Source organism: Cupressus sempervirens, chromosome 10 (genome assembly GCF_028749045.1).
Source record: "Cupressus sempervirens isolate cs-2001-9-10 chromosome 10, ASM2874904v1, whole genome shotgun sequence".
Taxonomy (NCBI): domain Eukaryota; kingdom Viridiplantae; phylum Streptophyta; class Pinopsida; order Cupressales; family Cupressaceae; genus Cupressus; species Cupressus sempervirens.
Genome location: NC_143127.1, coordinates 808,547,407 through 808,565,601, shown reverse-complemented (window position 1 = coordinate 808,565,601; position 18,195 = coordinate 808,547,407). Strand labels below are relative to the sequence as shown.

The 18,195-nt window shown below is 33.8% G+C and overlaps 1 protein-coding gene across 3 annotated transcripts in view; it reads right to left on the bottom strand.

The window, feature by feature from the left end:
* The window catches only part of LOC149536396 (LIMR family protein At5g01460-like), a 120,994-nt gene that overhangs the window by 52,478 nt on the left and 50,321 nt on the right, over positions 1 to 18,195 (bottom strand). For all 3 annotated transcript variants that reach the window (XM_089806861.1, XM_089806860.1, XM_089806859.1), the window contains 4 exons: positions 14,870 to 14,997; positions 14,574 to 14,684; positions 13,708 to 13,806; positions 13,453 to 13,575 (listed from right to left, as the gene is read on the bottom strand). In XM_089806861.1, coding sequence (XP_089662987.1) covers positions 13,453 to 13,575; positions 13,708 to 13,806; positions 14,574 to 14,684; positions 14,870 to 14,997 — 461 coding nt within the window. The remainder of the gene's footprint in view (positions 1 to 13,452; positions 13,576 to 13,707; positions 13,807 to 14,573; positions 14,685 to 14,869; positions 14,998 to 18,195) is intronic.

Genomic DNA, 18,195 nt, shown 5'->3' with positions numbered 1-18,195 from the left:
TAAAAATAGTTAATGCTAGTCTTTCATACTCAATATCTTTCAATTTAAATATCTTAGTCCCTTCATGTATGTTCTTGCAATTTTGTCTCTTTCAGAAAATTGATAAAATTGTAGTTATATTTTAATATTATTTATTTATTAAATTTTCTTTAAGAAAGGGGACATCGCATAGAAACTGGTTTTGATGAGGTGTGGGAGACACAGATTAGGGGCATGCAGCATTGTACTGTGTTTTTAAGTAAAACTATATAGCAGCAACGTAAACTTTGGGAATCCTATTATAAGTTTATAAATTGTATGCTATTTTTAATATCACGTGCATATTGACAATAATTTCTGAAAGCACTTTGAATTTAGTATTAGTGTTTGAATTTTTGAATTGATGTTGTTAATGTTATAATTCTGTCGGATAAATTATATTATATATATGAGATATATAATATATGACAAATATTATGTATGGGATAATTAACTTATATTAAGAGTGATATATATATATATATAGATATATATATATATATATAGATATATATATATATATAGATATAATCATTATAATATATTGAGGGTATATTAATTGTGTTATAACTATAACTAATGTAAGTTAATATATTAAAGAGGCATGTCTCTTTAAGAGGCATGCCTCTTTATATCACATATATATTCATTCGTATAGTAACTTGGAAAAGACATAAATATCCACAAGTGCTATTACAAGTCATCGAATAGTTTAATGGATCATATCTTTAACATGGTATCAGAGCAGCATTTGTTTCCTGTACCTTCTCTTTAATGAGAGACAAGTTTCTTCAACTTATCATGATTATTAGATATACAATGAGAAGAATGCATTGATGGATAAAAATGCTCGATAGATCAGTACCAATATGGTCTCATCCAGAGTCAAGTTACTTGATTCAATGTTTTAGATATACAATGAGAAGAATGCATTGATGGATAAAAATGCTCGATAGATCAGTACCAATATGGTCTCATCCAGAGTCAAGTTACTTGATTCAATTTTTTTTAGTGATGCCTGTTGGAGTGCAATACTGGTGGGTGCAATTATGTCAAGGAATGTCTTCCCGTATCTAAAAAATGTTAATGTTTGCAGTGCCAAGATCACCGACTCAGACCCAGGTTGTATGTGCATTGCAACATTTCTGAATTGAGCGTCAATCCTTGGAAAGGGCCACGTAATCACCTTGAGTGTGAACTTGATATTATACTTGGTCGAGGGCAGCACACTGGCAGAAAAGTACATATTTACCCAAAATATGGAATGGGGTATGAAGATTGTTTTTCAGAGAGTTTTAATGTGATTCTCTGCATTGGTTGCAGACGTAAGCTGCAGTTATTAATAAAATATTTGTTTGTGTTTAGCGATATGGAATTCCACCAAGCATCATTAAATCCGTGTGAAACAGATTACATGGTGACAAAAAGAAAAATACAGAGATGCAAGAATCATTAGTTGATGAAGACAATAAATCATGCCTCAATTGATCAAGATAAGCAATTTATCAATAAATGTGATTGGAAAAAATAATCTAAGACAACTAATGGCATACAAAAAGCAGAGTATGCAAATATGAGATACCATTGGCTAAGAGATGATGAGTACAAAACAGATTGACTAAGATGGGAGTAGTCGATGGTGTTGATGATAAACATTGATCTCAAACATACCAAACATCAATTGTAATAGCATACAAAATAATATCACAATCTTCTAGCACTCCAGAATTACAAGTGATTGCAAAAGGAAGTTGCATACAAAAGACAAGGTACAATGGTTGCATACCACAGAGAGAAATCCTTTACTTGAGGGAAAAGCCTAGTGTGTAATATGTTAGGCAACTTCATTTTCTTGCATTCATTTATGTTGTGAACACAAACTCCACCTTCCAGCCTTCCATCCTGTGGATCAATGAGAATAGATAAAATATACAATGGACCAAATAATGAAAAAGATGTAAGTGAATGACAACGCTAAACAGAATAGCTTTGAGGGAGATATCGGGAAGAAAAGAATAAAGGAACAATGACAAACATAAATAATGGTGGTATATTTAAAATAATTTAAAATGAGGAGGGCCCCTCAAGTTACCAGCTCGATCATCACCATATGTAAGAAACGTGTTGACCACCCTCATGGGTGACAAATGGATCAGTATGACCAAACTACTTTATTTTATTGCTGACACCCCACAGGGACATACAAAGCGATAAGAAGGAGAAAAAAATTTAATGTATGAAACCCATGAAGTATCGTACCAATTCATAATGCCATGATGGCAAATACGTGGATACACTTTGAATATATAAACTGAGACATAGAAAATTAGTGACTCTAGAAAATTAGTGACTCTTACACCGGCTGCAAATCACAGAAATAAAATAAAAAGGTGATGGAATGATGCATTAAGAAAATTATTGGTCAACTCACTATTGGAAGTGGAGGGAATTATGTATGAAAGATCCGCCAAATTCACGGTGTAAGTGCAAGTCACCCATGCGAGGGACCAACTGCCAATGGAAAGAGATTTAATGAATTTCAAATTGGGTTGAGGCAATTGGAGACATTACCCAATCCCATTGAGAGAAATAAGGGTTTTAGAGATTCGACATGATGCAAGGAAAATCATCCATTCAATGCATTTGGGTTCATGCACAAAGGGCACTTGGAAATGATAGTGAAAGATAAATTGTACAAAGCTACAAAGGAAGTTGATCTGTATCACATGTGTTTCTTCCTAAGCACGTGAGAGGCTTGGATCCATGTCCTTCATGAGCTCCAATGTAGAAACATCTATTATGTCTTCAAGAGTACACTCATGATCGAGAAAAGTTGGTCCAAATTGATCTTCTTTATATTTTGTTCACTTCTATGATTGGTAAAATTCTATCTCCCATGTAGAGGAATAGGAAGTTATTGAATTTGCAAGCCTATGCCAATGAAAGGGGCCACCTAGCCTTGGCGAATAGTAGGGATGCCCTAGACCCAGTTCCTACTAGTGCTCATGTGATTGTTGTTGATTGAGAGGTTCTTGATAAGGATTATGAAGTCTATGAACAAAAATAGGCAAAGACGAGTGATCGTAGAGGATTATAAACTCGTGGTATGTTCTGGCCATCTATTACCAACAATGTCAAAGATGAAGTCGATCACATATGATGAGATGCAAAATATGTTCAATAATATAAGAGTGGGAATCTAACATTGTAAGGGTGAGTGATAACCAATGTTCTATTCCCATTTGAACCATCCTTATATGGGAGCAGAAAAGACATACTCAAATTGTTTGACAAATTCTTACATGGAGGCATTTCCTGATTTGATGCATATGGACCTTGATTGGAGCAACTTGTTGATGTGCAGATAAGCATTTATTATCCTTGGGTATTGCATGTATCTACTCATTGTAGTCTCTCTCTTATTTTGTATTTCTATAATTACTATAAAGAGCTATTTGCCTTGATCTTTTCCTTTGTCTCTAAGGATGTTCTTGCAGGAAAAGAAGATTGGTACATTATGTATTCTACCGAATATTGTGCAGGACTCAATCTTATGACAGTAGCTCTAAAGAAGTTTCTGATCTAGAATTCATTAGTCACTTGATGATCATGCTAGATAAAGTAAGGCTTCTTGAAGTGAATATATTTGATTATTGAGATTATGAGTAACCTTCTATATCAAGAGGGAGTTTTGGCAGTTCATTAGAGACAATCTTGGACAAAGAGAGGGAGCAGATAGGTCAAAAGACCTTATGCTATCAAGATACCCATTGAACTAGGGAAGCATGACATGACTTGCTACCAAGAGGTTAGAAGGATGATAACAGATTCAAAGGAAGTCTGACACTTCATCGAAGAGAACCTTGTGCTAAGAGGTCATAAAAGTTGATATCAAACTAAGAGGGAGAAACCTTATTCTCTAATATGTTTTATGGTGAATGTTGTGACAACACCACATGACAGTATTCGTGGAGACTTCAAGCAAAGTTTTAATATCATACATGTATGAGCCCATCCCCTCTGTACATCATGAAGAAGTGAAGACTTCTAAATGATTATCACTTGTATTAGGAGAAGTTATTGAAAGGTGATGACCTTAAAATAACTTTTATCATGATATAAATTTTGTGTAAATGTTGAAATAAATCATGAAAGGCTTTATCTTATAAATCAACAACTAGGTGTTAGATGTTATTGATTTAACTATCTACAAGTTGTTTGTATGGATATATTTTAGGTACTTGGTGAATATCTTGCCTTGATATTCTGATAGGCCATTACCACATTGAGTACTTGGTGAATATCATTCAGTTGATGTTCTGATAAGCCATTACTTAGAGTATTTGGTGAATATCATTTGATTGATATCTTGATAGGCCAATGCTCATGTTACCTAACATGATATCAAATAGTAATTGGTGAATATCATATGTTGATATTCTGATATGCCAATACTTACATGATATCATATATTATTTTATTATTTTTGAAATATTAACTATGGTGTAATATCTGTGTTTTATCCTTCTTCATTAAGAGGGAGTGTTAATGTTATAATTCTATTGGATAAATTATATTATATATAGGAGATATATAATATATAACAAATATTATATATGGGATAATTAACTTATATTAAGTATATATATATATATATATATATATATATATATATATATATATATATAATCATTATAATATATTGAGGGTATATTAATTGTGTTATAACTATAACTAATGTAAGTTAATATATTAAAGAGACGTGTCTCTTTAAGAGGCATGCCTCTTTATATCACATATATATTCATTTGTATAGTAACTTGGAAAACACATAAATATCCACAAGTGCTATTACAAGTTACAGAATAGTTTAATGGATCATATCTTTAACAGATGCCTCAATTGAACACAAATCTAAAATGTTAAGGTTCAGTAATGCACATATTCATGCTTTATCCATGACTTCATATGACCATTTAAAATTCCCTATATCTTTTAAATTTTCCCCATATTTTATATAGCCATTCCTAAATTTGGCACAAAAAACGGTGGAACAAAATCATTCCCCTTGTTCCCCGGTTCCAAAAACTTGGGGTAACCTTGAAATTCTCCTTTGTCAGTTGAAGTTTACTAGTCACAAAGAAGAACTTCAAGGTTAGCCTCTAAGTCACCGGTAGGTCGAGGGTCTTTCTCATCCAATGGAACCCCAAGCAATCTTAGAGGCATGTCATCCTCCTCCACCTACATAGCATCCTCGAGATTGACATCCCAGTATAAGGTTGGAGTATGACGATACTTGATACTTTGTCGATCTGGTAGCCGCAATGCACTATGAATAGCCACTAAATTCTCTAATCGTCTAAAGGTAAGATTGTTCCTCTTGACTAATTGGAAGGAGCTATATGTGGACCAATTCCTCTCTGCAACAAAGCAATTGACAACCTTTAAAAGAAGACAAACAAAAAGTATATTTGGCTCAAATGCATCCCTACCATGCCACATCCACCATCTAATAGGATCAGTTTGGGCTAATGTAGCTCTATTGTCCTCGCCTCTGGTCTACCAAAAGTTGGACCAAAAAAATTGCTATTGCAAGTCATTGACCCCAAAATTTAGTAGCATCATCTCTATGAGGGCCTTATGAAGCCCTACCTTAGTTGAACACACAAAATAACATATTAAGTAATGATAAATAAAAATGAAGAGATAATCATAAACTTTTCTATTTATAGTTTAAATTGAAATCTCGAGATTTCAGATTTGATACTCACCTCCTCATAAGTTGATGGAGCCACTCTCCCAGGTCTTACTGCTCAGTGCATGCTATTTTGGATTGAGAGCATAGGCTTCTATGTGAAGCATTGTGTTCATGATGTTCCACTGTAGTGTCACAGATGCTCCTCATAAAATATCAAAATAGGATCCCTAAAGTGAATAACTTGCTTAATCTACCAAACATGCTATCAAAGGTCTCATAAATCTCTCCAAGGTGAGGAGAGCCAGTATCAGCATATCTAATGACTCGCACAATAGGTTTAATGAAGGAGCAAATGTATCAGCAAGTGCAAGAAAATTACAAGTTAAAAACATCTTTGAGTTTAAAATTCTTAATTCTTAAATTAATTAAATTAGCAACTGTCAAAATCAGAAATAGTTTTATTAATTCTGCAATAACAATTTTCTTACGTCATTATGGACCACCAGTCATCATCAAGGATTCTTTGCTTGACACTTCTTCCCTCCAGTGTGTTTAACTAATGTCATCTACTCCATTTTGTATTGACCACCTTTGTTTGTAGGCTCCCCTGAACCTCAAGCATCTTCTCCAACAAAATAAAGTAGCTAGCATTTCTAGTTTGCACTGGCTTGAGGAATTCCTTCTGGGAAAATGTCCTCAAAGTTGTAGCTACGAGAGATATCATTCTTACCTGTGTGATCCTTCAACTTCCTTCATCTAGTTCTGTTTCTGCCAGTCATCTGATTACAGCATTCATCTTGGTCTTTTCGATTGCTGCTTGTTTTTATCTTACTCACAGTCAGCTAGCATGACATGGTAATGTTTGTGATGACTGGAATCATATTCATGGCTCCGCATGTGTGATGATTGGCACCGTAAATGATATGAAATGGCATCATTTTTATGTTGGCAGTTTATATTCGGAAGCCATCAGTTCTCTTGTTCACATTAACTTTTCTCTTTATGGGGGTGTCATTTTATATTTTATGTGGACGTGTATATTTTGTAACATCTCTTGATTGGTATTTGATGAGAGATTTCATTTTGGCAACAACGTATGTGTTGAGTAATGCATTCAATAGCCTCAGAGAGATACCTCTGAGGATTTCAACTGCTGTTCGAAATCATTATTACTGTTTTTGTATTGTGAGTATTTTGTAGAGATGTATCAGTATCAGGTGTTGTCATTTTAGTCGACTGCACTTAGAGATTAGCATCTTGCAGCAATGAGAATATAGGTTTCGTATTTTTCATCTCTGAGTGTAATTTCAACCCTGTGAAGATCTGTCTTATCATCACACTTAGTACAGAAGTGTTGATTGTTATGTACTTTTCATATTGCAATAATGGTGTTGTGTACTTTTTGTTATGTACTAAAACCAAGCAAACTTTACATAACCAAGAAGAGCGTGAATTTATTTAGCACTATATATATCATTGATCATATCTATAAATATATTTTGTATGTAATAAACAAAACAAGAGAAAGAATCCCATTTTACATGAAATGTTTAATCTGAAAACTTGGTCCTCAACATTATCACACGGAATTATGTAACCAATCTACATGGAATTCTTGCAAGCCTCCATAGGGAAATTTCTCTGCTCCATGGTGTTTGTTCAGATGGCCAATATAACCAAAAATAGAACCAAAACTTGACTGGATGATCAAGATTGCGGTAGCAACAATCACTCATATAGGAATTATTTCACACCTCTTCATCAAACAAAAACATAGAGTATTATCATGTAAAGATAGGTGCAAGACACTAATTTGGAATATGGGTATCTCCTTATAGATATAGAAGTTATTTCTAAACTCTTAATCAAACAAAAACATAAAGTTCATCATATAAAGATTGGTGCAAGACACTAATTTGGAGCATGAGTCTCTCCTTATAGATATAGAAGTAATTTCAAACCTCTTCATCAAACAAAAACATAAAGTTTATCATAAGAAAATAGGTGCAAGACGCTAATTTGGAGCATAAGTCTCTCCTTATAGAAGCCTACTACAGGATTTCTATTTCAATCCATGAAATCTCAGTGGTACAATACAAGGACTAGAAGAGCTACACTGATATAGGATGTTAAGGTGAAGTCAAGGTACTTTAGGCACATTGAGAAGATGTATAATCCTCTAGATGCCAACAAGATCCACACAGTAGACCCAGTTTGCCCCTCTTGGGGGGTTGTTCGGAGACAGAAAAGACTGATGTGGCAAATACGGCACAGGAAACCCAAATTGCAGTGTAACTGTCATGGACCTGAATCCAAGAGTACCACTCTAGCCATCAATTGCTATCCCAAGTTTAGAGTTCTTCAGCTGCTGAGAGAAACTGGTCTACCTAAAGCTTCATTCACTCTCTTAAGAGGAACAAAACTTAGTTCTAGGACAGTAGAGAAGCTTGTGGTTTTACATAGTGCTTTGTGTGTTATTGATCCCAAGACACTTGTGTACAAAGAGTCTAACAGCACAATGGGTTGTTAAGCCAAAAGAGTCAGCACAGGGTCATGAGGATTCCAGGACTTCAGATGCAGAGCTGGTTGATGTTATTTTGGTGGAGCTTCACCATAACAAGTCTAGTAGTTCAAGTGATGAGGAGCTTTCATTTGGAGATGATAAGAGGCCTCCTTTCACTAAATTTTGACACTGTGTACTTATTTTGACATCATGCTACTCAGTGTTATCATCTTTGTGATATATTTGATATAACAGAAATCTCCAGTTTGATTTTGTCTTTTGTCAAATTCCATTTAGTAATCAACTAATCAAAATTTTAGTGTTTTCACTATTTTGCCCAAGTTTCATTTGAAAAGTAATTCTTATACCATTTTTTATAACTACTTTTCCAAGTAGCTTTTTATAACTAGTTTTTCAAGTTTTAACTTAAAATGGTAGCAATGTGGATAAAATGTTGGATTAGAAAGAAGTGTCAACCTGTTAAGAGTATGATTGTTTTCCTTAGCTGTAACTTGTAATAGCACTCATGTATTTTCTGTGTGTTTCAAGTTACCTTGTCAATGCATATGTATATCATATTAAGAGGCATGTCTCTTTAATTCTTATTAGTTATCAATAGAATTTGCTTATTATCATGATTAATCATATGATAATAAATTTTATATATATAAATATACATTAATTTAGTGAAGTATATCTAATATGTACACAAAGTATTTAACAAATATATCTTTAGTGAGTTTTATCCGAATGAAACTATATTAACATTAACACTCCCTCTTAGTTAAGAAGGATAAACACATGGGTAAATATTACACCATTGGTAATATTGAGAAATCACACATTAAGAAAATCTTTGATCAAAAGACTTCCATTATATAATATCATATGGGCATTAGCCTATCAGATGTCAACATATGACATTCACCAAATACACTTTTGATATCATATTAGGTAACTTGAGCATTGACCTATCAGAACATCAATCAAATGATATTCACCAAGTACTCTGAGTAATGGCCTATCAGAACATCAACTAAATGATATTCACCTAGTACTCAATGTGGTAATGGCCTATCAAAATATCAAGGCAAGATATTCACCAAGTACCTATCATATATCTATACAAACAACTTATAGATGATCAATTAAATGCCATATAACACTTAGTAGTTGATTTATAAGATAAAGCCTTTCGTGATCTATTTCAACATTTACACAAAATGTTTGTTATGATTTAAGTTATGTAAGATCGTCACCTTCCAATAACTTCTACAAATACAAGTGATGATCATTCGAAATTCATCACTTTCTCATGATGTACAAAGGGGACAGGGCCATACATATGACATTGAAATGTCATATAAAGTCACCATGAATACTGTCATGTGGTGTTGGCATGACATCCACCATGAAACATATCAAGGAATAAGGTTTTCACCTCAAACTTATCTCTCCCTAGTTCAATACGTATCCTGATAGCATAAGGCCTTCCAGCCTCCATACATGAAATTGTATCCCATGAATCATAGACCTCTAACTAATATAGTTTCTGATCACTGGAGAATCCATCTTGACATGTTCTACTCTCTCTAAATTAATACACCCACAATATTCAAGTTTGATTGAAGCATATCTTCTGTCTACTCCCTCTTTGTCAAAGGTTACCTCTCATAGCATTATTCATGAAAGTGCACATCAACCTCCTTAACTCCTTCATTCAAGGTTGCCCTCGATGGATTTGGCAAATTCCCTCTAGACGTGAAATTCTCCTCTGTGAAGAATTATCTTCATCCATCAATCTCATGACTGCAAACATCAAGATCTTTCTCACTTGAGTACAATTTCTTATACTTCTTAATCCATCCTAAAAGTATTTCATTTGAAGAGATTACAAATAGTTCATAGAACTAAACTATCTAGAAGGAAAATATTAATGATGGAAGCATACAATATTTTATTATCCCATTATTATAACATGAATTAACTACATAAAATTCATGACCAGTAATCAAAAGTATAATCATAAAATACCTATCTCTTGTGATCAAAGATTAATATACTCGAGATGATATTTGAATGGCTTTCACTAGGAATCTCACTATCTCCTCATTGCGAGTTTTCTCTCTCTCCTCCTTTTCAATGTATGTCCTCTGATGTTACCAAAAATACAACTTGATGCTACCTCACAAAGTTCGTCAGCAGCAACACATGTTTTTATATTTTCCGAAACTTGAGGATCCAAAAATCCTTTCTACAGATATTTGCAGGGATCTGCAAGATATATGATTCATACATTCTGTTTGAAAGGACTACACAATCAAACAACATATGCTAGATGATTGAAATAATCCCCAGGCTTGACTTTCTTCTGAAGGTAAGGTTTGCAACACCAAAGAATCTTCCCTCATCAATCCCTGCGATGATAAATCATTTTACTTGCCCTAATCACTATGGGTCCTAACTACAAAAACTTATGACGATGATCAATGCCAGATTGCCTGACTTAAGGATGTTGTTGTTCGAGGACAATTCGTTCCTTCTTTCTATTCAAGAAGACAACAACCAAGCACAAGGAGTTCACAAGTTGCTATAACACCTTTTAATAATATCGCTCCCAATTCTTGTTGTTTCAGATATACACTGGCTGTAACTGACACTCTAACTATTTCCAGCTCAGTGAAAACAAGGAACATGGACTCAAGCAATAATCAGACGATGCTTAAGATCATTGTACAATGCTTTTAGAATCCCATCGATCATCAAAATTTCCTTTCCCACAACATGAGTTCCCTCTCCCTCTCAACCAATACACCAACAGTGAGGACCACTCAAGGAGTTTAAGCGATTTCTAGCTTTTACCAATTCAATCTTTAATTTTCTCTCAATGCAGGACTCAATCTCACACACTAAAGTTTGTTTCAATGTGTTGCCTCATTGTAAAAGTGAGAGACCTTATCTATCGCTAGGGATCACGTGGTAGCATCCATTTCAATGATCCTCTCATTCCAACCGTGATTCATAGTATTTGAATTGGTGACACACATGATCGTGCAACTTCATTACAATGTATTGTTAGCAATTTTTCTTGCACTACGATCTTACCATTGAATGTGAGCCTTTCTGATCTGACTTGGTTTTTCCCTTCATTTTGTAAGCTCCCAGCTCATGCAACACTTCTTTGTCTGAATCAATATTGTAATTGATGTTTATAAAATGTTTTCAGCAATGGGATAGTGTCTAATTAGAGTTGCACTTGCATATGGCTCCATTGATAATCAAGTTTTAAAATCTGCTTGATATATGTCATCTCTTTAAATAGATATTAAGTCACATAGAAAAATATTATAAAGACATCCCACAGTCACTGTAGTACTGTAAACCCTAAATATTTCCTAGCAAGGCATATTTGGTCACGCTTTTGACATTGCCGACTTGGACCCTCATGTGGATAAGAATAATTTTACTAGCTTCCAAATATCCTCCCAAATGACTTCAAAAGAAATGTTAACTCGGTACATTCATTTCAGGTATTTGCATCAATTTCCATAAGCTTAAGGACCTGCGTATCAAACATAGGAAAAAAAATACTTCATTACCACATCGATATTTATTACTGTGTAGTACTCCAATATCAACCGGAACCATCCAAAATGGAGTAACAACATTCAGGACGATCCACATAGCATTACAACTTCAATTCGATAATTTTCTGAGTGTAGTTGCTTATAGAGGTTCTACATTATTAATATTGGCATTCATATTTGTACATACTAAATAGATTTTTATCACATCCCTAGAGAACGTGTGGCCATATAACCATCAGGATTCATCTGTCGCAATATCCACCAATACTGGAAGGTCTGATTCTATTTTGGCAGACCTCTGTTCCCTGACAGAGCTCAATATTATTTATTGTAATCATCAACCCAAACTCAGATGACTTACTATCACCAAACCAGACATAGATGACTTGTTATTGAATTCAAATTTTACTTGCAAGGTGAAACTCATGATAAGAAATGGTAGAAACTATCTCGTATCATTATCACTTTATATGTGTCTGATTATTCATCCCAGATTTGCTCTGATACCATGTTAAGAGTATGATTGCTTTTTTAGCTGTAACTTGTAATAGCACTTCTGTATTTTCTGTGTGTTTCAAGCTACCATGTCAATGCATATGTATATCATATTAAGAGGCATGTCTCCGTAGAGACATGTCTCTTTAATTCTTATTAGTTATCAATAGAATTTGGTTATTATCATGATTAATCATATGATAATAAATTTTATACACACACACACACACATTAATTTAGAAAAGAATATATCTCATATATACACAAAGCATATAACAAATATATCTTCAGTGAGTTTTATCAGAATGAAACTATATTAACATTAACACAACCCAAGAAGAGAATGCCTTGCCGATAAGTTCCTAGGGAAACAAAATCAACTTCTTCCCCACATTAAGACAAAATGATAGAATCTTATATGAGGAAATAGCTATACATTTTTTTTGGAAATTTAAACTTCACTAAAAGCTTGAAGTTACCCTATTACAAGATAGAAATACCACATGGAACACTTATAGAGACCCACAGTTTCCAACGATCATTGAAACAAGAAGCAGCTTTTTATTTGAAAAATAAAATACAATCTCATATTCCCAAACAAGTTAATATGAGACAGATTCTCCATAGCACAAGTAGAAATGATAATAGTCAGGATGAATTTTTAAAAGATGCATGCATGTAATAAATCTTTTTATAGCATTACTGACTTCAAAGGATCAGCATGCATCTTCACTTTTAATCCACAATACTGATGAAATTTATGCACTCGTACACCAGCAAACATTTTCTTAAATTAGAACCATATTAGTATCAAAGGATTGCATTACTAATAAGCTCTTTGTGGCATTATATTTCTATGCAACTTTTTGTGCAGTTACATTTGTCTTCTGTCTTCTTTTAAAAGTGAACAACTTTTAGAGGCTAGTCACTATGTAGATATGGACCCAACAAGTTGAAAAGAATGAAACACAAAGAATGTTAAAGGAATGAATGCTATCAATAGCCATTGTACATACAAGGCTATTCCTTGAGCTTATCACTCCCTTCACTTTGGGATCACATCCAGTATTTACTATACCTGAATTTAATCAACACTCAAAGCAACACAAAAGTTGAATATAAAACTGATGTTAAAAAAATATAAATATTACCTTCTCAACTGCCTTAACATTCTTTCGCCATTTCCTTCCCTTACTACCACTTCTTTCTTCTCTTTGAAGTGCCGCAGCAGCTTCTTTTATATCTCTTGCCCGCTTCCCTAATTCAGTTGCCTCCTACAAAAAGCAAACTATTTTATACTCTTCCTATATTGTGGTTATAATCCCTCATCATTATATGAAAAAATAAATAAATAAAAAATCACCAATCCCACAGATAGCGAACTGGGATCCAAAGTTCAAACCAACCTTGATATATTGTGCACGAGTAATAACAGCTTTTGGTCGGCGAAGGAAAGAAAATATAAGACCCAAAGGCAAACAAGCAATTCCTACTCCACCAAATATCTATATAATAAGCATACAAACATCAACTTAGTAATTGATATCACAAAAGTTAATTGATCATACAAAAAACAACCAAACCATAGCCCATTAACAACTAATATACATATATTCTTCCTAAACTTAATGCAGTGTTGCTGAACAGCAATATTCTTTCCCAATATATCACCTTCTGGAAAGCATAAATGCAAGAGTGAGTCTTTTGAAAATCTTTATATTTTGTAACATAGTAAAATCTTTGTATTTTGTAACATAGTGCCTTGATGGTGCATTATGGCCTAAAAAGGTATTTGTTTTTGAAAGTAGAAAATCTGAAAAATAAGAGGGAATATAAAGATTCAAAGATAGTGCAATAACCAAATAGCCACTTTGAAAGTTCATATTGTAATAAGGAAACTAGAGCTGCCAATGAAAAGACTGCAAACAGAATAAACATTTTCTGTTCCGTTGCTGTAGATTAATCATTTCTATTCACCACAATAATCTTATGAATTTGTTCAAACACAGACTATCAATTTTTAACAAGCAGATGACAGAAAACTATACATTGCTTGTCACATCTTTATTACCCAAATTTATCAAATATATTTTAGTGGCTTGCAGTCAAAAATCATGGTGCTTGTGCAATTAGAACAATTATGCCCATACCCATGTTAAAATACAAATGCTCAAGTTAAGAATTATAAATGCTTGAAAGAGTGATTCCATGATTAGCTCTAATCAATACATGACAGACAATGTATAAACACATATACGAAAGCAAAACATACTGAAAATAGTACTGATCCAACAATTGTAGCAAGAGCTACAACATATTCTGGAAAGGTCGTCCGCATGGTCCAAGTAGTCTCTGATGATGAACTAGCTGTGTAAGCAGCACACTGCATAAAACCAAAGAACAATTAAAATCAAAGGCGTGGTTTGTATTTTAGTTTGCAAATGAACAGAAATCATTTGATGCATACACAAACATAAATTCCCTAATTCAGCTCATCCAAGAAACTTGGGTTTAGGACATTGAAATTTAAGTGACTCGTCAATGATTGGTTAATTGGAAAACTAATACCTGCAAACTATTGCCATTTGCTCCTTGCAGACAAGGACGGTTTCTTGAGAGATCAGACCAACTGCTTGGAAATGTATTTGTTGCAGATGAAAGATGTCGTACAGTAAAATCAACTTTACCAACAAGACCTAGGTTCATAAATCATGAAACTTAAAGTAAGAAAACATAAACAAGTAGAACTGATTCCATATTCAGACCATAAATAATAAAGATAAAGGAATATGAAAACTGTCATCTTCAGATATAGAAACCACATGTTCGCAAACCTAGAGATACTGATCCCTGAATTACAAAAGGAAAGGATAGGACTGATATGTATATCCATGAAATGTTTCCCAAAATATATAACAAAACAATAGTAAACTAGCGGATTCAATACCTAGTTGCATTTTCAATTGAGCTATGCAAAGTAAACAAGTAATTAAAAAGGTGCAAACTTCTAACCAGAACAAACCTTATTGAACATGTAATGTGTTCACAATGGTTGATTGTGGTTGGAAGGAAACAGAATATGGTTGCTCATTTCAACAGCACAAGCTTGCCGTGCATCTGTTAATGTTAGTGTAGCTTCAGTCGGATAAAACTCACTAAAGATGTGTGTGTGTGTGTTATTATCACACTCTTAATCATGACAATAAGCAAATGGTATTGATAACTAAGGAGAGTTAAAGAGACATGTCTCTATGGATACATGCCTCTTAAAATCATATACATAATGCTTTGAGAAGGTAACTTGAAACGTGCATAAAATCTACAAGTGCTATTACAAGTTACAGCATGTCCAAAACCTGGGATCTCTAACATGGTATAAGAGAAGGTCCAATGTGATAACACGACATGAAAAATTGTTAGTGTAAATAATTATTATTTACACTTTACTTAAATTTACTTAGGTTAAATGCATTATTTTATTATTTATTAGTTAGACACCTAGGTGTATGCGTACTCATATGAGTTGTGATGTTGACAACACAAGAGTTAGCAACTCTATTTTAGCAAATGGTGTCTACAACACTAGAGTTTGCATAATTAACTGAGTTGTCATGTAGACAACACAGTTATTCGCACTCTGATTAAGCACATGGTGTCTACAACATAATTTTACGTGACACACCTATGTAGGCTTATCCTCTCATCATTGCACTAACTCTGTGCTCAGTGGAGGATAATCCACTCTTGGTGGACATGTGCTTAGTTGTGAGGCTTATCACATTGCTAACTCCTAGTCATTCTAGAGGCCCTTATATACAAGCACTTCTAGTGTACTACAACATCAATATCAATACAACATCAATTATCAATCATTGAATAATCTGATATTCAAAGATAATCAATTATTCATTCTCATATTGTTATGATCATACATTATTTGGTCCATATTGTACTGGTCTTGTGCTTCTTGATCTTGGCATTATTTTGCCCTAAGGTAAATTCTTCATGGTATCATAGCTATACCAAATTCTTACATGGTATCAGCGCCATAGGAGCATCGTTTCATAGCCATTGGAGACCATTTTTGCTTCACCTCTTCGAGGACCATGATTCAGACATCATATCTTCTAAGGATTCTTCCTACTAGTTGAGGAGCATTCTCTACTACACCTATGACATCATTTCTTCCTACAAGGAGGAACATCATTCAGCTTTCATGGTGCAACTTCTTCAGTCATCAAGGAGCTTCTTTCATGGGTGTGCATTCATCATTGAGGGGAGGCTACATTGCTTCTCTTCCCATATCTTCCTATTAGGATTCTTCATTGTCTTCGGAGGTTGATTCACTTTCATACATGGACATGCTACCTTGTTTGCCACCTTTTCGACATTCACCAAATTGGTTCATGGAATCTACATTCATCAAGGACTTGTCAACATATGAGTAGACCATCAAATACAAATGGTCTAAAAACCCCTGTAGACCATCAAATGCACAAGGGCAAGATCTGTGATGATGCACAGTGTTCCCGTAATGCCTCTGCTATGCAAGGATTGACCTGATTTGTGAGCCCTAACTAAATACAAGTTTTATAGAATGCTCGTGTCTAACTCATTCCCAAACTAGTCGCTGTTGATGCAAAAATAAATTGTAACTTGTAGTCTGTTAAATAGCCGTAGTGAAAAAGTATGGTCTAGATCCCACATGGAGACTTTTGAGTGCTTGGTATCTGCATCCACTATGACATTACAAAGAATATGCCACTCATAGTAATTGAAACTGGGCCAAGAAAAATGTTTGGGTCTAGAGTAAGACGATTTGGGGAGCCGCCGACGATTGGTTGGATATGTTAAATGCAGGAGAATATACTGTAGATGTTCATGAGTTTATCTATAAATGAAATTTCCATGGATTTATGCCTCGTGATTAAAGTGGAGTTGACATTTCATAAGATATTATTTGAAATAATTTGTGGGTCTTGATTTCTTATAAGACATCTTTAGATTTTTTCTAATTATTTGGTCTGATCGAATGTTAAGAATTGAAGTAGTTAATTATTTCTTTAAAGATTATTAGAAAGAAGCATTGAATATATGCATGGCTGACTTTACAAAATATTGGCCAAATATTTGTAATTGCCATCGAATTCATTCCTTCATGTATAGTTTGAGTCAAAATATTATATGGTTTCTGTGACTTCATATTTCCATCTTTGGGCAAATATTATCATTGTTGAGCTTTACAAGAAGTTAGTTGTGTTAATGTTAGTGTAGTTTCAGTCGGATAAAATGATATTTAATATATATGAGAATATATTAAATAGTTTGTATATATATGAGGTATATACTTCAATTCATTTAATGTATCCATATACATATATATATAGACACACACACACACATAAGTCAATATCTTACTTTTTATCATGACAATAAGCAAATGTTATTGAAAAAGTAATGAGAGTTAAAGAGACATGTCTCTACAAAGACACGCCTCTTAAAATCATATACATATGCTTTGAGATGGTAACTTGAAACACACATAAATCCTACAAGTGCCATTACAAGTTACAGCATATTTGGAAAACCTCATAAACTTAACAAGCTGCATGAGACACTAGGCGGGAACCAATAATGGCAAAAGAATACATGTGATTATATTTACATGAGAAATATATAAATAATCATGCCAAAAACACAACAGGTTTTTGGAAGTATAAGAAGAATGAATTTGCCAACCCAAACTTCTATTATTCATCTTAAAAATATGACTTGTAATTGTAGTATATTTAATGTTAGGCGCACCACAAGTAAATCACATTGATCGCTATGTCACCAGAAGGATTGTCGTATTGGAGATACACATTGGTGATTACTTATGAAGATAAAAGTAT